At 38.3% G+C, this 20,426-nt stretch overlaps 1 protein-coding gene and 2 long non-coding RNA genes across 3 annotated transcripts; 2 read left to right on the forward strand and 1 right to left on the reverse strand.

Annotated features, from left to right (window-relative positions):
• Positions 1-894: 894 nt before the first annotated feature.
• On the reverse strand, positions 895-6,970 carry LOC149097468 (uncharacterized). The gene is made up of 2 exons (XR_016204343.1): positions 6,708-6,970; positions 895-1,799 (listed from the first exon to the last, which is right to left on the reverse strand). It is a non-coding gene; the product is annotated as an uncharacterized LOC149097468 (long non-coding RNA).
• A 1,594-nt stretch (positions 6,971-8,564) lies between these two features.
• LOC149097469 (uncharacterized) lies at positions 8,565-17,653 on the forward strand. The gene is made up of 8 exons (XM_089280335.1): positions 8,565-12,443; positions 13,070-13,130; positions 13,506-13,757; positions 14,547-14,717; positions 15,479-15,652; positions 16,000-16,170; positions 16,567-16,740; positions 17,382-17,653. The coding sequence occupies exons 1-8, from the start codon at positions 12,291-12,293 to the stop codon at positions 17,591-17,593; spliced, it is 1,368 nt and encodes a 455-aa protein (XP_089136461.1). The 5' UTR covers positions 8,565-12,290; the 3' UTR covers positions 17,594-17,653.
• A 193-nt stretch (positions 17,654-17,846) lies between these two features.
• On the forward strand, positions 17,847-20,046 carry LOC110040783 (uncharacterized). Its single transcript, XR_002295701.2, has 3 exons — positions 17,847-17,979; positions 18,815-18,863; positions 19,219-20,046. It is a non-coding gene; the product is annotated as an uncharacterized LOC110040783 (long non-coding RNA).
• Positions 20,047-20,426: the final 380 nt, after the last annotated feature.

Consider the following 20,426-nt stretch of genomic DNA (forward strand, 5'->3'; position numbering starts at 1 on the left):
AATCTCTATATAAAGTCTATATTTCAGTGCGTGTTTCGCTTTCAGATCGAATAAAATGTCCGTGAAATGTTGCTATTTTTCTTGTAAATTTTTTGCAAAATTTACAGAGATTTTATAGCATATAAAGAAATCTCAGTAAAATCTCGAAATTTTCTCTGTAAAATGGGCAGGAGAAAAAAATCTCTAAAATCAAAAGCATAAAATCTCCATATTATGTCTTTAAAATTTAAATTCAATCTGCAATATCAGCGATCAATAATACAGTCAAAGCTCTCCCTGCAGCCATCTCGAGAATTCAAAAAAGAGCTCTAGAGTTATAAACAACCAGGGATTGTAACAATGTAACCTGGTCTCTTATGTGAACTTTTAGCATAATGCCTGGGACATGTACATGTAAATGGTCACTCTCTCGTGTGAGCTTTTAGCATTCAATTAGCCTGGGACAGGTAAATGTTCATTTGTGGTATTCTCAGCAGTTGTATATATTCTAAAAATAATTGCTTTTGATACAAGGAAGAGGTTCATGGATTAACAGGTAAGGTAGCTACACGTACAAGTTTCAGATTAAAAACTGCGAATCTCTTATTTGAAAGATGATGAAAATATTGCACACTCCTTTAATGGCTACTTGAAAGAGCTTTAAAATAATTTATGAACAATTAGATTAGCTAGTACTTCCCAAAGGTGGTCATGGTTACTAAGGGAGAAGATCCTTATGAGAGCTTTTGATTGCAGGGTTTGAGGGTCCAATTCAAAAGGAGGTCAAAATAGTGGTTGTAACTACATGTACCTGTAGGTCAGGAACAGTTACAGTTATGCAAAAAAATGTTTGCATTATTAACTGTAAAATACGCTTTAACCTCACACCAAGGACACCTCAACGATAAAGACAGCTTATTTGGTCACAGAAAAACCAGAATTACTATAATCTGTACCTCTACAATAATAATAGACACCTCCATAATACGTTCACTCAGCTCTGGCCCTTTGCTCTCCATATTTAGGAGGGTCCAATACAAATTGAAAATGCTTCCAGATTGTACATATGTACAGTGCATACAATCAATTAACATGTAAAAAATTAATTTGGCTGACTATTTGTGTCATCTCAGTAACTCAAGAGGAGCTTTCTTAATGCTCAACCAACAAACATTCATTAAATGATTTATTCTTAACTACACTGTATTCACATTTAGTAGAATTCTACTAGTATTCTAATGCTGCAATCTGATTGGCTGAGCCATTGCACAATATCAGCGTGCAATGGCTCAGCTCAATGTTTTCTCGTTTCTCCAAAGTTTTGAAAGAGCATTTGGGAACAACTGGATAATTAAATTCCTGAGAAGACTGAAGAAGGGCATTCATGGTTTCTTGAACTAAAAGAAACTCGAATTTTCTGAAAGAAACTGATAAGCGTGTGCCCACAACCAAAAATGTCAAATTGACAATTCAGTCTGCACAAATTTTCTAAAGCGTGAAGTTCAATATAAGACCAGACAGATTTGGAATTGTTATTTGAAGCAAATTTCAGTTAGAATTCTACTACAACAATTGGATTATTCGCTTGAGATTTTAATGAGGTGATAGTTGATTTGGCCTTTGGCCTCATCAACTATCACCTCATAGAAATCTCGAGCTCATAATCTGATTTTTAAGTAGTGTTATCATATAAAACTAGTTAATCTTGGCAGTGCTATATACACATACATTTTATAATAATTATACATTTTATAACAATGGAATAGCCTCCTGAAGCTTGATAGTATTTCCACATTTCTTGTAATGCTATTCTTTCTATTCTACATGTGAAAGAAAAAAAGAGAGAAGGCAATGTTACCACTACTACATAAATGGCCAACATTCATTACAAAACAAGATGCATGTAAATCACAACAAGTGCATGTACTGTCAAACTGCTTAACAGTGCAGATGGCCAGTCTAACAATCCATTATTTTCTAAATCAGTATGGAAGACCAAATATATATATATATGTAAAGTACTTTATTTACAACAGTTGTCTACGTAATTGCTGCATATCTTGCATATGAATATCAAGGAGCAATGTACATTTTAATTGACAGCTGCAATACCATTATATTGCTTTGTCTGAGGGATACAATTATTAAGTGACCTCACAGATCATCTTTCAAATTATTCTCAAATTTGAATTGATTTGTTCGATCAATTAGTAAGGATAGACCTACATTGAATAGATGACACAATCAACATTTTTTTGGTTTCTTTATTATATAAAACAGATAGATTCCACGTTGCCATGCATCTGTTCAGTAATTGATCAAACAAGACATGACAAAATGTGGTAAGAACATCAGTGACACACTCGGGTATCGCATTGTGTCACTTTTTTGTTCTTTGTAATTACTGAACAGACGCACATTTCAACCCCTACAAAACAGCCAACCTCCGGGAAATGGATGGTTTTTACTTAAAAGGGGGCTGACCACTCAATAGAGGGAAAAACAATAGAAAAACCCTCATGAAGACTTTGATAACTGGCCACCTAATAGGGGTGGGCATTTAATAGGTGGCTGCATAATATGGGTTCGACTGCATTTGTTAACTTGACATACAGTTGAACCTCCCGTAAGGGACTATCCAAAATTTGAAGCCCAGGTGGTTGCTTACAGGAGGTGGTCACTTACGAGAGCTTAGACCATATTGGATCAACATTTTGCCTCATTAGCTTATGGTAACAGTAAGGACTTACATGTACCCCATGCGCCAATGCTCATCAAAATCCTTGTAATTTTAGTAGCCACAAAAATATCTAATCTTTCCAAAGTACATGTATTTATTCAGAGTATCATGATTCGCCTCTGATAAACTACCTACATGTACAGTATATATACAAAGGTTGATCAGAATAACATCTCATTATCCCAATTTTTTCTCTGTTTTCTGTCAAGTGGTCTCTTACAGGAGGTTAAAAACACAAGGTTTTAAACCTTAAGCTCTAAAAGTGGTCGCGGTCACTAATGAGAGGTGGTCATGCATAATAGCTTTGAAATATAGTGATTTGACATAGAAACTGTTGGTATTTTGGAAAACTGGTTGTTTACAAGTGAACACGGGACAATAATTGCATTCGTTAGCGTTTACCAATACCTTTGGGCATTATGTAATGAACACGGGCAATTGCATTCATTAGTGTTTATCAATACCTTTAGGCATTACATAATCCTTTTGTTTGAATTGCCATCGTACATTTTTCATACATGTATATTAGCTTTCGTTCATAAAAATAAGTTAAAAATTCTAATCCTCGGCGTGTGCGGTACCGATCGGAACTTCTTGGACATTTTCGAATATCAAGGACAATTGGACGGTCAGGGCATTGTTTAAAAATTTGGTTTATAAAATCATGTGGAAATAGAATAAATGAAGAAGCTAGTCATAAAAGGGGATAAGTGACGATTTTGGTTGCTTTTCTTTTTTCTTGCTCCAAATTAGCTGAATTTTTGCGTGTGGTCTTCAATGTAATAGAAAAATGTGTTCCTGTATTTTTGCCGCTGGTTTTTGCTTCGCTTTATAAAGACGCCACTAGGAAAACCGAGTGGTTTTTTGCATATGCAATATCCTGAAAACGAAGCAAAGTTTAGCGGAAAAACTTCGGGACATTGCTAAACATACCTAAACAAAACTCTATGCGAAATTTGGAGCGTTCTCAACAAAGTTCACTTTTGACTAAAATACCTAATGCCCTTTTCCCGCCGAGGCTGCAAATAAATGAAGCCAGGCCTTTGTTATGATGAACAGAGCCGATCCTTTGTTATAATAACCAAGCCAAGCCTTTGTTATAAGTCAAAGTCTCGCCTTGGTTTATCATAACAAAGGATCGGCCCGCCGCGACCGCAGGGACTTTGATCTCACTTAGAAAGCAGCAAAATGTCAATTTCACGCAACGTATAAGCTCAAAAATGTTAATTTTAGGTCAAAAAAGGTTTAAATGTTAACGCATGACGGCAAGGATGTTGGTTTCACTTAGAAACCAGCAAAATGTCAATTTTACATAGCGCATAAGTTCAATGATGTTGATTTCAGGTCTAAATAGGTTAAAATGTTGATTTGACGTTAACGCGTGACGGCAAGGATGTTGGTTTCACTTAGAAACCAGCAAAATGTCAATTTCACGCAGCGCATAAGCTCAATGATGTTGATTTCAGGTCTAAATAGGTTAAAATGTTGATTTCACGTTAACACGTGACGGCAAGGATGTTGGTTTCACTTAGAAACCAGCAAAATGTCAATTTCACGCAGCGCATAAGCTCAATGATGTTGACTTCAGGTCTAAATAGGTTAAAATGTTGATTTCGCGTTAACGCGTGACGGCAAGGATGTTAATTTCACTTAGAAAACAGCAAAATGGTAATTTCACGCAGCGCATAAGCTCAATGATGTTGATTTCAAGTCTAAATAGGTTAAAATGTTGATTTGACGTTAACGCGTGACGGCAAGGATGTTGGTTTCACTTAGAAAACAGCAAAATGGTAGGAGCCCATGATGGGCTCCTGAAAATGGTAATTTCACGCAACATATAAGCTCAAAAATGTTGATTTCAGGTCAAAAAAAGGTGTAAATAAAAATAAAATGAAACAAATAAACATTTCAATAAGCACTTTTCCAAATACGGCAACGTCTTAAATGGCTAAAAAATCACGAGATAAAACATAGTTTTCGACAAACGCGATGGTAGCTTTATGTCACGCACCGCCATAACTTCCAAGTTCAACATGCGCTGGTACCTCTTATGCCTGATGAGGATGACAACTTTGGTGGCTGTTTAGTTTCGGATTTAAGAATTTGATGACTCCACGTGAAAACGCTCTATAAATAGGGCTCACAGATTAACAGATTAACCCTTCTGCGCAACGTACGGGTCTCCATACATCTGCATGTCCCCTGATCCCAGAAGCTCAAAACACTACAAATCATGCCGATTTGAAATAAAATCAACGCAAACTGGATCACAGATCTGTTACAATCAATCGCCACTTGCTGGCCATTATTATGTTTAAATCTAGTTACCAGTTCGAGAAACGTCCGCAGAACATAATCGCAATGCATGCCGGGAAGGGTCTTTACACCTCGTGCATGGGAAAACATGGCGGTCGATATAAGACAAATTTTATAAGTCTAAAACCAGTTCTCGCTTTCCAAACTTTGACGCTAGCAACGCTTGGCAAATGGGCCACAACTCACCAGAGGGTATTTTTCTTGGGCAAGAACTGCTCTTGGACTTTGCTACCTGGCTCGATCTGACTTCGAACGCCGATAACATGATTACGGTATATCAGCTGCCTTCGAAGTTTCAGAACACATTTTGATTCTTTAAAACGTGCTGATGACTTACGGGTTTATCGAGGCTTTATGATGCCTCTCAACCACCAGGCAGGCATACAAGGTGCTTTAAAACAATGCTTAAGATATTAGTTGACAGAGCTCTAATGTGGCACATCTCTTTTTTGTTTGATGACATTTCGTTTGATGCTCGATCGATTCACGTGTTGTGTTCACGTCACAATAACCGGTGTAAACAATCCGTTCCCAGATTTCCGCTCTATATGCTGTGGGATTTGGTTTTGACTTCATACACTATAAACAGTCTGCCTGTTTGCTGTTCAACAAATAAACTCCTAAAGACATGGCTAGGAAAAGCCAAGTTTTTTGCCTACGTTTTAACTCGAAAACAAAGCAAAAACCAGCGACAAAAATACAGAACCACGTTTTTCTATTACATTGAAGACCACATGCAAAAATTCAGCTACTTTGGAGCAAGAAAAAAGAAAAGCAACCAAAATCGTCACTTATCCCCTTTTATGACTAGCTTCTTCAAATGTTCGATCTGGTAAACAACCACAGGTGTCCGCAACCCCAAATTAAATCCCTACTCAATCTTGATTTAATTACTGCACACAATGCACATGAGAAACAGTATTGTTAAAATATCAGGGATAAACAGACAAGTCGATATGGATCCTGCCTATGAATAATTTGTTGCTATCTGACAGGCAGAAAGTGTAGTACAGGAGTTGAGGTGGCATATTTTAAGAGAATATACAGTATTCACTGTATTCATTTAGGAGTACACCACTTACTCCTCGCTTGCAAAAATCAATATTTTTTGCTCTTATTTTCCGGGCGGTGCCTAACAAGGGCAGATAGTCAATTTTTCAGTAAACAATATTTATTTATATGAATGGAAATGAGGTCATTTCAAATAAATCTGGCCAATATTGATCGCTATTAATGGGCCACAGCAATTGGCAAATGTTAACAAAAATTACCGAGGCCACTGACTGAATTTTAACGTCCACGTCTATGAAGTGACTTTGTGATTGTCTTATTAGCAATTTAAGATAAATGTTTTCAAGCCATATCCATGATCGGCCACATCTGAGTAGTGGTTAACTTTGCACAACAGTTGAAAATGGTATAATCTTCATAATTAAATATAGAGGGAATATATAACTTTCACAGTATGAATAGTTGGGGGGACGGTTGAGCAATTACCCCGACTCGTGATGCACAAGTACATGTAAGACTCTGCACTACTACAGGTAAGCTCAAAACGTAAACCATCGTAAACCCCCATATAAATGTACATCTAATGAGCTTCTACTAAATAAACCAAGCAAGTCTGCGCTTACAAACTTACCAACAAAGATATTCTACATTATCAACGTACCTCAGTAGTCCAGAAGCAGCAAGAGTACTCTATACGCCGTTGCGAAAAGACGAGGCAATATTAAAAAATGGCGGATGATTTCGCTCTGTTCACCCTACGAAACTCGAGATCTGGGCAGAAAAAGCCGTACAGGTCTGAGATCGTAGTAAGAAGATTCCGTTTAAGGCTACTCCTACCTATAAAAGAAGCGAGCTTTGACTTGGTTCAATACAGGTGTAACTTCTGTGCGTGAAACTTGTAATTTCAGATCGTTAAAACGAGCGCCACAAAAACGAGCTTGAATACCCAGACCTCCTCGGCCAAAGCTACTATATTAGCCGCTGTTCCGAAAATGAGCCCGCACTTCCTTCCATCTCTCGGTCCAATCGCTACATAGGTACGTACTAGCCGGGTGCTCGCTAATTTTAGGACATTACTGAACAAATTAAGATAGGCTTTCAATTCGTGCAAATCATACTAACCAGAAAAAATATATTTGTTTCATTACGGCGAAGAAACAAAGTCCGTTGATCGATCGATGGCCGATTGTATTTGAAAACTTATTATGCCTTCCATGGCTTTTACCTGTAGAGTACGTGAAACGTCTTTTATCTAAACCATTTCAGTAAAGATTTGTGTAGTTAAACTGAAAGCCACTGAGTCTAAACATATTTGTCGGATTACGCACGTAGAAGTGTTGTTGCACTCTCATAGCAACAGAATAATTGATTCTTTATGACTGCGACCATTTATTGTTTTCTAAATTGTACGAAAAAACTTCCGGCGAACTAACTTTTGGTCCGGGGCGAATCGACTTTCTGGGGGGCGACAAGACTTTGAGTTGGGGCGAAACGGTTCGGTTCGGTTCCGATATGGCGGCCAGTGTAAAATGGGGTTGACGGGCCTACATGACTAATACGGTTCGTGACATTTGTACATTTACCGTTCTCTTCTCGGTCTCTCGACCTTTCTTTGTTTCAAACGTGTTCATGAAGGGCACTTTATGTTGTGTTATTAGGGCCCGGCTGTTTGATTAGAACTGTTCGCAAGTACAGTATGTTGCTTCTATTCACGGATATCATATTTATCATTTATCTTCGCCCGATTTTTCTTCGGAGACTGCCGTTGCTTTACTTCGAGAAAGAACACCTTGATTTGCAGGTCGATACCTGTCGACCTCCTGAGTAGGTTTTAGCATGCTTCGCACGTTACGGACCTCTGTAGGCGGTCTATAAGTGGGCGGAAGGACCTTTGGTTAAGTTTGCCCACAGGCGTTCTTTCGCTTTCTCTCGCCGCGCTTCTCCCCTATTTTTTCTCTCGCCGTTCTTTGCGATGCGCCCCAACTAACTGAACACCTGAACAGAGTTTGGTCCGGCCAGATTTGTGCTTAATTGATGATACCTGGCTTCGGAATTTTAACGAGGTGAATTCAAATAGTCCCTGGGCTAAAATATGCTTTCTTTTTGATGCCCCGAGTATATGTCAATTTTCAGAGATTATTATGGTGCCTCGAGTATGCCAATTTACAGATATTTTATGGTGAGTATGTCAATTTACAGAGATTTTGCCGAGATTTTATGGTGCCCCGAGTATGTCAATTTACAGAGATTTTATGGTGCCCCGAGTATGTCAATTTACAGAGACTTTACATGATAAGGCTAAACGTGTAAAATCTTCGTAAGTGGTAAATTTACAAACATTCTTAAAAGATTTTGTTAAGTCTGTAAATTATGAGTTCTTTCCTCTTATTCTAGCTGGTACAATTTACAAACATTTCACAAGCATTTTGAAATGAACAGAACTAGAAACTAAACAAAATCTTTGTAAAATAAATTTACAGATATTTTGTTTTTAAGCAGGATAAGTGACCAAGTGTGTAAATTTAGAATCTACAGACAATTCATTAAGTCTGTAAATGTGTCAAATTTTCCAGTGTACGATACAAATGACGATAAGATGATCTGGGCTTTCATTCTCGCAACTTAAACAAGTTGGAGTTATACATTTGGAGCGGAGAGAACATTTCTGTCAAGCAATTTCAATATTGAATCAAAAACCTGATAGTGGCCGATCTGGGAAAAGAAGTCGCAGCTGTTGGGTCTGTTACGTCATAGGGCGGTTTTCAATTGTGTAGAAAGTAATCAGGCAGTTACGTTGGTTTTGAGTTAACGACACTATATCATTAAAAACCACTCTATGACCAGATTGTAAGAGAATTATTCACTCGCTAGTCACGTATTATTGACAGTGACTAGTCAGACACGTGATAAGAAATTGGCAAACCCTCCACCTTCATCCCCTGGATCTTCCTTGTCGTTCAAATCCAAGATGGCAGTTACACTGATCTTACCGCGCCACCTTTACTCATGAACGCGAAGTTATTTACTCTCTTGTGATCAATCGATTCTAAAACTTCAGTACTTAACTCCTCCTTGATTATCAAGTACTCTTTAGCTTCGAGGCATTACATATAATATTGTTTATATTATAAATATTAATGTTCGTCTTGCCCTTAACAAAATGTGCAATGTTACGTCGATATTGCTTGGTTGAGTGGAAAAAAGACACTTTCAATTAATTTAAGCAATGTTTCATTCACAATGGAATCAGTCGAGTTAGCTACAGTAGATGGAAGATACGTAATTTAGGGACAGATTTATTGGGGCTGGATTGAGTGGCTAGTCACCATCTTTTGGAGAAGCAATGCATAAAAAAATTATAAAACGGTTGTGAATACTATGGCAGAAAGTAAAGGCGAGCTCTCTGGACAGATACCTCATTGTAATTTCTACTTTGTGGCATTGTTCTTGTTCAAGTTTCTAGTGTCATTCTCAAATTGCAACATGCCGGGAGCATTCCCCATTGATTTTGTAGCCGCAGGGTACCAGCCACATTCCCTCTTCCCCCTTCCATTGAAAAAATCCTGGATCCAGCCTTGGTAATTGGTTATACTGACCAAAATAAAACTCTGCTCTTTCTCAACTGTGGATCCGAAAAGAAAGACGGAAGGCCAGAGAACGTTCACTCTTCCCTAGACAGCGAAACAAGCACCACGAAAAAGTCTGTTCACTCCTGTCACCGCTTAATATGGACACCGTAGGGTCACGCCAAAGTGTCTGTCTTACCTGGGTGTCCGTATTAAGCGGACTCTCGGAGTAATCGTCATGTACATATGTGTTATCTGTATAAAGACTAAAAGACACAATGTAAAAGTAAAAGTTGAAACTAAAGCATCATTGTGTTCATTTAATGACCAAATTTATTATATGGCTAGCTCCGTGAGCGGACAAGATAAACCGAATCCTGCACTGTAATTGGCTACCCGAGCGGGTAAGATCGGACTATCGTGCCCGCTCGGGACAACCCGTTGTGTCCCGCAAGAAAATAGTGTTCTTTTTCCATATAATAAATCCTTTATTGACCAAGCTTGTTCGGTCAAGATGGCTGGATATTGGCTTCGTTTTTTTAGCGTGTGCTGATGGACCCTCGACTCCGTCTCGGTCCATAAACACGCAAAAAAGTAACTTGGCCAATATCCAGCCATCTTGACCGAACAAGCTTGGTCAATAACCCATATATCCTTGCAACAAAATTAGCATTGAATGGTAATATAATCGTTTACATAGTTTATATAATAAAATCACATTCAGACCTGTAGAAAGATTTTGTTTTTTAACAGGTTACAATGGCAAAATGGTTACTAAAACAAGTAAAAGTCGACGAGCGCAGATAGCCAGTGTCCATAACGCGAGCTAGGTTAACTTTGTTTCAGGTCACAGTAAAGAGTATGGACTAAAATATGGGAAAATATATCCGCTTTTTGTCGCAACAAACAAACTGTCCGTATTGGGCCGTTGTCTAAAGAGCGGAGTTCCACTGTATGTGTTTTTCTGTTTTTTTTCATCAGTTTCTGTGTCCTTCACATCCATTCAACTCTTTCTGGTCTCATCAGTGCAAAGTTGAAACTGTCCCAGGTCTCCGCACCTCAAAATGATGCTTGTCCATTGGAATTCTAGAACTGCTCAACCAGAAAACAATCAGAGATTGCAAAAGAAATAACTAGTTACAACAAAAGGTTGGAGAGACAGAAAGGCCTCTAAAAATTAAAGTCGAGAAATTAACAGCAGCTGACCAAAAGAGAGTCAAATAGGGAGACACCATTTCTACCGATATTGGAGTACATTGACTGGCAAATTTGAATAATAACGAAATAACGTTCTAGGTTTCGCGTTTTCCATCCCGCGAAGAAAAAAACAACAACAACAACAGTTACTCCATGTCCGTCTTCGCGCTGTAAGTTTGCGTCAACATTTGAGCATTACAGGAACAAAGAAGCTCAAGTTTAAACAGAAGCATACCACCTTGACTAGGTGATATGCTTCTGGTTTAAATTATCAATTGCCTTCGTACCGTATCTCCAAAGTATTTCACGTTTAGATATTTCTTGTGCAAACAGATTGTATTGAAGGGAACAGTTCCTATCTCCTGTTTAGACCGAGCTGATAGTTGCTGAAAAGTTTAACGACTTGTTCAAACAAGCTCACACAGAGATGAAGCGAGGTCAAAGTGTGAAGATTGTCAATGGAGAGAACTCTATTAGTCATACAAGGAAGGAAGTTGTATTTTTACTTTGATGTTGTAATTCTGTAGAAAAAGATTATATCGCAAAGTAGCTATGGCCGCTCGACTGTTGGTTTTGTTGGAGAGCATCGAGGAGCCTGGTTATGCCCGAAACGTCTGACAGTCTTTACGGCGTGCATGCGCAGTTATGATGTTTATCATTTGTACACGAGTATAGTCCTTTCCTGGTCCTGCCGAGTGCTGACATCAACTGAACAGCGCGCGCATGCCAAAACAAAATAAGAAAAGGGCAAGCGTAACTTAACAGATAAATTTTTTTTATGAATTTATTGAACCCTTCAACCATTGTGTGCTCCCTTCTCTTTGGTTATGAGAAAAAGCACATCCATTTCATTTTCTTAGGAACACGTCGTTTGAAAACTTTGCGCGAGCCGTTTGTGCAATCATTCAGTCGGTGTGTGATCAAGGCACTACCGTTATTTTTGAATTTTTCCTCGACAGAGCAGGTGTATGCAGTACAGTTCTGGTCTCAACTAGACCAAAGGGCATGCAACAACAAAACGGTGGCTAGTGCAGGATATATTTTGGGAATTTTAACGGTAAGGTTTTTAAACTTTATGAAATCCGTCACTTTTTATGTCGCTTATAAACCTAACCAAAAATGACCAGTTTGTTAGTCCGGTCCGGATTGCAAACATTCCACAAACAGCTAAGAATAAGTCTCGTATGATCAGTTTTTGGCCGAAATCAAAGTTTAAGTCTCGATCGATCCTAAAGAACTGGCCTTAGAGCTTCTTCATGCACTTTACTATGATCAAAAGCCAGATTTGAAATTTTCGATTTCGTGCGTAAAAATCGTAGCACCGAGGCGTCGCCAGACGTCATGAGGTGACCTCACTGTCGGTTACCATGGAAGTAGTCATAGCAACTGCTCACAGTGAAAATTTTTCGCGTTCCTGTTGAGGGCTTTCTGTAGCGCAGTGCAAAGATAGCGAGTATATTTCGTGTTCATCAAAATCTTAAATGGAAGAATTAAGTGACATGTGCTCAGGCAAATACATTTTAGGTGTTGAAGAGACTGGCAAAACTGACGGAGTGGGCGTTGAAGATCTTTTCCTCGCTAACAAACATGAGCCACTCGACGCTTCTCATGGGTCGCGGATCATGGCCAAAGAGGTGGGCGTCGTCTTTTTAATGTTTTTAAGTACGATGAATTTAGCGCCACATTTAAAAAGCAAGCAGCTATTAGTTATAACGATCGGCAAAATATGAAATGAAATGTTTCAAAAGCGCGCGATCCATGAAAAATGAATTTGATGCGGATGTATTTACCTAAATGTTTTGTTTTTTCGAAGACATGCCGGATTAAGGACAAGGTAAACATGCCTCGCTACCAAAGCCGTTCTACATCAGCGTTGAGGTGAAATAATAGGGGAATTGATACACCTATCCCATTAACGTATTTGTTCTTTATCCGTTTCGGACGATATCTTTCAGTTAACGCTTTTACAAGGGAAAAACGAAAAAGCGCGCGGAAACTAGCATTACTTTTTATGACGCAGATTTGTGTATTATCCGTGAACGTTACATGATCAATGACTTCCTCGTCTCAAACTATAAGATTAAAAGCTATATCAAAGAAGTATTAACTAAATACGAGCGCTTCTGTATCTTTTCTTTTGGTTCTTATTTTTTTATTTCATTACATTGGTATTTTTAGAACTTTTGCCATGCTGCCCCTAACCGGCCCAGTTTTAACGGTTTAATGAATAAAACTGTTTACATCATTTTTCTTCTCCTAGTATAAGCAAGAAAATGAGCGGCTCAAAGAAGAGATTGTCATCCTCGAAGCACAATGTAATGGTAAGTTTCAAAATGATGTATGATGATTTTAATTTTTCGGCGTTAAATATCCGCATACAATTGGAATTCGAACGTCAATTTTACACAAGTTTCGCGGCAAATCTTTTCCGTTACGACAACTTATCTGATTAGAGATTGCTAGAACATTGAAAATCATATTTTATCCAACGATTCTTGATTTCTAACCACTTTGAATATTTCCAAAATAAAAGAAGGGGACTTGGCTTTGCCGCTAAACTGTAGCATGCAGAGTTGAAAATGCAAAATTGTCACAATCAGCGGTTTTTCGTAACCTGTGAACAATCCTCCGCGACGTTTTTTTATTTTACGTTTTAGGCGAGCGCAATTTTTATCTTTGTATTTCATCTTTTACAGCTAAAGACGAGAAAATCGCTCATTTTAAAGAAATTCTTTCGGCAAAGGACAAGGAAATTGCTGATCTTAAAGAAAGATTGTCAGAGTTACAGCAGAATAGACAAGAAAATGAGGTTGATTTTGCAAAGCAATTGAAGACAACAGATGAGGAACTGAAGAAACTGAAAGAAAACATCGTCCAGGCGAAAGAAAACATTCTTAAAAAGAAAGCAGAGTTGGACAAAATTCCCAAAGAAAAATTACTATTTAATGGTAAGTGGTTGCCAGATACATAACTAAATTGAGCTTTAGGACCGTTTTATGACAAATAAAGTCTGCAATACAGTCGCACCAACTGAACCGGCGTAGCTCCGGCATCAGCTCGCAGAATATCCGCCTTAATCCAGAAGTTTGCTTTATAATGAAACAAGATTTTGACTCCATATTGTTGTTTATAGACGTGAACGAATTTAAGGAAATAACATTCTTGTATATTCAAGTTTTGCAACGGCAAAGACAAGAAAACAAGGAGCTCTGTACTCTACAGCTTATTAAATAATGCATACAAGAAATTAAAGGTATATATGATCCAGCTGGAAGTCCCTCACAGTGACTAAGAGGTGTAAGCCTTAACTATAACTATAATTCTACCGAACTTATCCTAACGGCGAGACTTTGACTCATTATCAGCCCTGAGCCCCTTTTTTCAGAGGGAACATTGCAATTTCGTTTTCGTACATCTAGCCAGATACATTGCTCAGTTATGGACTAGAAAATGCTGGACATTCAATTCTCGTCCCCACTGTTACTCGTTTTAAATTGTCGTTCCCAGTCGCCGACCACGTGACCCAAGGGAGGCCGATCTTGCCACGTACAATTCGGTGGCGTTTGAAGGGACCCTGCTGATACCAGCCTAGCGCTGAAACGGCTCAATACCCTGTTTAAATAAATAACCTGAAGTTGAGTGAAATCTTAACACACTTCGAAAAACATTCATCGATCGAAAATACACCCTTGTATTTTGATATGTTATATTTTTTTCCATCTTTTTTTGTCGTTCAGCAAACGATTGCTTCGACCTTCAGCCATCATGGTTTGATACCTTGTTGCCAAGCGATATCGGATGCCTCGAAATTAACAACTATCCAGTCACAGCAAACGATCTTGACGCTAAGAACACCGATAGTTCCCCTGACAAGCCTTTGAAACCAGAGCACTCAAAGGCAGATAAAGGTATGTGAGTTGATCGAAACTTCAAACATGGCTTAGCAGTGCGTCCAATGACAGCAAAGAAACATTTCTCGCAGTTTCGAAATCGGCTTGATGGCAGAGTTATCAGAGTCCAGGTCTCCAAAGCATATATAATAAACGGATTCAACATTTTTCTACAGATTCAAGACTTTCCAAGCTTTAAGTCTCCAGACTCAAGCAGCCCCTCCCCATTCCTCCCTCACCCACCCCATGCTGCTATTCTTAAGGTTTTCTTCTGATACATTGTTTCGGTTGTATTTTATAGAACTATGATTCCTTCTTAAACCGTGACTATGCATTAATCACTCATTAGCGAAAATAGTTATGAAATAAATTTGAGTTAAAAATACAAATTCTATTTTCTATGTTTAGCCATTTGTTCCTCTGACCAACTCTAACAGGGCTGAAGTTGAGAAAGAAGACATTCCAGACTCCTCTGACTCTAAGAGCAAACCGAATCCATTTAGGAAAGCTATTAGCTTAGCTATCTGCCTTTCTAAACGGGTTCGGTTTACTTTATACGTCACTTATGTCATATATAGGGTGGTAAATCTTGTGTTACGTGATAAAGGTTAGGCAGGAGTCTTAAATTTCGCAGCGTTGCAGTGAACACCGGGAGTAAGCTTAAACATTTTCACAACTTCTCAGTATATTATTCCTTATTTACATACCGTGCAACATTATGCAACTGGGAATGTTTGAGTAATGCAGATCAACACTTTATGAACCTGTGACTCTTTCAGGCAAAGTTTCTCAGTTACAGCATCCACCACCACCTCTGTTCGTACCCGTGAAGGCTGTTGTAACACCTTCAGCTGGACAGAACAAACCACTCCCTGGAGAAGATGGCGAAGCGGCTAAAGCGGTAGATAGTATTCAAACAACGCCAGTGAACCAGTTCAGCACGGCAGCAAAAGGTACGGAGAGCGACACACAATACTATACCCTCGAGGCTAATAGAAGTTTTTGCTTCAAAGATTTCCAGACTGACTCATTTCTGCCCCCCAAAAATCGAAAACCAAAATATTTTCTTGTGTAAGTATCAGCTGAGCACAATGCTGACCCTACCCCTAAGAATGTTTTACGCTTCACTAACAAAAGTCTATCCTGGATATGTTTTGGTAAAATTTTAGATATATATCTCTAAAGCGACTTTTAGGCCATTTCTTGGACTTTCAGTCCTTCTTACGAACATGCATTACTCAAGCAGTTGTGATCATTATAAACTGAATTTCTATTAACATTATACATTCTATTTTCTTAGCCGAAGGCTTTCAGCTGAAAAATCAGCCGCCACTTGTTCCTGTGGCCAACTTTAATAGGGCTGAAGTTAAGAAAGTAGACATTCCAGTCTCAGTAAAAGCGGGCACCGCTGATTCTAAGAAAAACGACGATGGAACTTCTATCAAGATCAATCCATACAGGAAGGTTAAAGGTATGGGTGGACATGCAATTTATAGTGTGACAGATACTGATAAATACGGTAGGGATGATTAAGGTGGGCATAAGTCGAAAATGTTCTTAACATTGCGGTGAGCTTCCTCAGTGGGTTTTAGGCAAGCGCGATTTCACACCTTTTCTTTACGGAGGGCCTCGCGTTTCCCTAATCTCGCTTCCTTTGTTCTCCATTAATATATTCTATTTTTTCTCGCCAAAGTTTCTGTTAATAGTAGATATATTCCTTGTTTCCTCAAATTAATCAAAACAGCAAACTTGGAAACAAACTAAGACCGAACGTTTTCGTGTGCAAATATCTTAGCATAACGCTCACTCTTTATTTTAAACTTTGCGCTTCACGTGGTTAAATTCTAGATATCTTGATTTCTTTCAGGCAAAGTTCGTCAGTTACAGGATCCACTACCACCTCTGTTCGTGCCTGTGAAGGCTGCTGCAACACCTCCAGCTGGACAGAACATACCATTCCTTAGAAAAGCTGTTCAGGCTAAGGCGATCACCGATGGTGTTCAAACAACGCCAGCTAACGCGTTTAGGAGGGCAGCAAAAGGTACAGAGAGTAACACACAAAACTACACCTTAAGGACGGTGCCTACTTTTGTTAGTGCGCACGCGTTCTGCGCATCACGCAGACTGTATTTTAGCTGAAACAGAGGAAGGCTGTCAAAGACGCTAAAATTGCTGTTGCAACGATTTTGTTATTAAAAACATACCAAAAATGGTTTTTATGTTACCATTTACCATGAAGTTTTCAGAACTCTATAAATGTGTTTGCTTTTCTGTATGTAAAGGCGAATTCTAAAGAAAGCTGTGAAGAAATATCCTCTCCTTCTATTTTCAGAAAAATGCTGATGTCAGCATTTTTGTTGAGATTCAAGGTTAATTATCTCGAAAAAAATGCATGGCTACCCTCTTTTTTCTTTGTGGATTCCGATAGCCCTTGCAAAGGTCTACTTTTTCCGCGAAGTCCTAACCTGGCGCAAAAACCTTTGTATTTAGTAGGCACCGTCCTTAATTAAGGCGTTAATTTAACTTTTGACTCCAAGATTACATCATGACATGTACCTATAGCTAACTGCATCATTTGTGCCAAAAAAAAAACTGGAAAACCGAATTAATATTTTTGTTCACTCCTAATCTTAAGCATTGCGCTACACTTGGTACAATTCTAGATATCTTGATTTCTTTCAGGCAAAGTTCGTCAGTTACAGCATCCTCCACCACCTCTGTTTGTGCCGGCTGTAGTGGCTGCTGTAACACCTCCAGCTGGACAGAACAGGCCACCCCTTGGAAGAGCTGTTAAAGCTAAAGCAGTCGATGGTTCTCAAACATCGACGACAGTGAACCCTTTCAGCAAGGCGGCAAAAGATATGAAGAGCGGCACAATACTATACCATAATTAAATATTCACAACATCGAAAACGATACATGGCAGCCCACATAGACCAACACTGAGATCAACTTTGTCGGAACAGAAGTGGCAAAAAGGGTAAAACAAAGACAAACAACAACAATAAGGCACGTCAAAAAAGAGAGGTATTGAATCTTAGAATGGATGTTATTTACTCCCAGCAAAACGTGCATTGATTCTCCGTGAAGTACTTAAATGAAGATTTCTTTTAAAGGTAAATTGTCGATTGTTTTGCTTTGTTTTGTTTAGGCAATGGATACATCCACCATCGTCCATTACCGGTTGTTCCAGTGACCACAGTTCTTGACGGATCTAAAATGGCGAACACTTACCCGGCAAATGCCTTCGCTCAAAGCGTCAATCCCTTCCCACGTATCGGTATGTTTGTATAAAGCATGGGAGTAATCTGTTAAATCCTTTTTTTCTTCTTTCCTGTTAAAAACAGCATTGTTTATAGCCAGTAAGACAGCGTCCACATTAATCCGTCACGAAAACGGAGCTTTTCGAAAACGCTCTTCAAAAGTGGAGGATTTTGGAAACGCCCGCTTTTCGTTTTCGCGTGGACGGAAAACATTTTGAAAACGGAGATTTTCGAAAATAATGTAGTCAATTACAATAATGATTTGATTTTCTTTGCCTGAATTTTCCTCAAACACAAATCCAAAATGACCGGGTGATTGTTACATTTTTAACTGATGGTTTCTCCGGCGTAATGTGGACGGAAAATATTTAAATTGTTTTCAGAGTGAAACCTGCTTTTTCAAATTCCTCCGGCGTAGTGTGAACGGTGCCATAGACTAATTAACTTAAAGTTTAAAATGAAGACAACAACTTGGAAGTGTGACTCGTGAGGCAAAGTTTGCAGGGAGCTTGTAGTGGATGATGTTAACTGGAGTTTAACTTTATCAAAGAAGGAAACCATTTTTTTTTTTGGCCCGAATAGACTTACACACGCGGAGCGATCTATTAACTATTTTGAGGATCTTTTATCTAACTAAGCTTAATTAAAACCAGAACGATTTGGCTATATTGTCGAACTCGGATCTCACGATCTGACCACATACCTTCGTAAACCCACACAGAGCAGTTTTGTCCAGAAGTCGATAAGATTATTACAGACTTGTGAATTGTCAGATTTATCCTCATTGTCTTTTGGCTTCTACATGTCAATGAATGCCTGTTTCCTATGTTCCTTTGTTCCGTTATTTTACAGAACAACAGGGATTCTTGAGCAGGACTTTCAGAAAATGGTTTGGATACTAGTAAGTATTTTCATTCAAGTTCACTAGTAAGCCTTGGCGGATTACAACTTGTCTATTTATTTATTTATTTATTTATTTATTTTACTTCAAATAAGGAATGGAAAACTTTTGGAACACACCAATCAAATGAAGGTTTTTAACACAAACCCACAATCTATCTCTCTTTGAAAAATGCCAATCAAACAATTAACGGCATGTAGGGAGTTCGTGTTCGACAAATCCGTGGTCACCATCTATCCTTAGTGATAAAAATATGCGTTTTGATTTTCAATTCAATAACATACTTTTGCCCTGGAATTTAATTGATCTACTGGTATGGGGAAAGATTTTAACAGTGATGTTCTTTTCTCTCCAGATCTGCTTTCTCGTTCACTCAAATTTAAATTTTTTTTAAAGTTTATTCTATTTATCATAAGTTTACTTTATTCAAGTTGATCTTAAATCAAGTTCATAATGTGTTTTATCCTTTTTGAATGATTGTAAACATCCCTGCCAAATAGCAATAATGATATAGCATGGATTTGAAAACATTTACTATTTTCAAATGATTAATTTTAAATATACTTGCCAAATATACCACCAAATATGATTGTAAATATTTATATAATGATTTTTTCTTTCAAAATAATTGTGATAACTGTATGTTGCCAAATGTTTTGATATGACAATTGCATATGATTGTAAATATCTTGGAAATACCACTGAGTTGTAAATAAGGTTACAAACATGATGTTTATATGCTGCGACATTCAAAGACGTTCTTTTCAAATCATTTTACGTTGTAAGTATTTATATACAACTGACTTTGCAAACTTAGCCGCCGATTCAGTCTAAAAATTGTTTCCGCTATATCGATATGTCCTGACTTTTCAGTTAAAGCCTTTCATGCCTGTTTCATTAAGTTAAGTGGTATTTGTTTGCAAACATGTTTGCAAACGTGTTTGCTTACAGTTCCACGATTCTTATAGACACAGCTTTAACGTTTTCAGTTTTTTGCAAGTACCGTAAAATTCCGATTACAAGAACCCACCCACCCTTCCCCGATTATTCTACAGACACAAGCTCTATTACCAATATGAATTCCTCTAATAGTACCCACGTAACCGCTCACAAAAAAGTAGGGGAGGGGAGGGGGGAGGGGAGGAGGGGGCAAAACGCGTGGAACCCAGGCTAAAAAAACAAACATAGGCCTTCGTCAAAGAACTAAACTTCTTTCGATAATAACACCACTCTTACCCCTACCCTGAGTATTTGTCAGAAGCAAATACCCCACTGGAAAATAAGTCTTCTAAAATACTTTGGAATAAGTATAGGTCCAGGGCAGTGTCGGAATTTTATGGTATGTTACAACCACTTTTATATGCCAATGGCGTTTGAAATACACATTGTTTTACTAGCTAGCGATTGTAAGTCTTTAGGGTACTATGTAGAATAAGACAAGGAATACTTCCCAGGCTTAGGAATCACCTAAGTCTGGGAGGTGAAAGATGAGAAATTATCATAAAGATAAGACAGCCAATAGGCATTCCTTCTCTAATCTCACATAATCTCTTTATAAAAGTT

Source organism: Orbicella faveolata, unplaced genomic scaffold, assembly GCF_042242905.1.
Source record: "Orbicella faveolata isolate gen_17 unplaced genomic scaffold, um_ofav_v1 contig_47, whole genome shotgun sequence".
Classification (NCBI taxonomy): Eukaryota; Metazoa; Cnidaria; class Anthozoa; order Scleractinia; family Merulinidae; genus Orbicella; species Orbicella faveolata.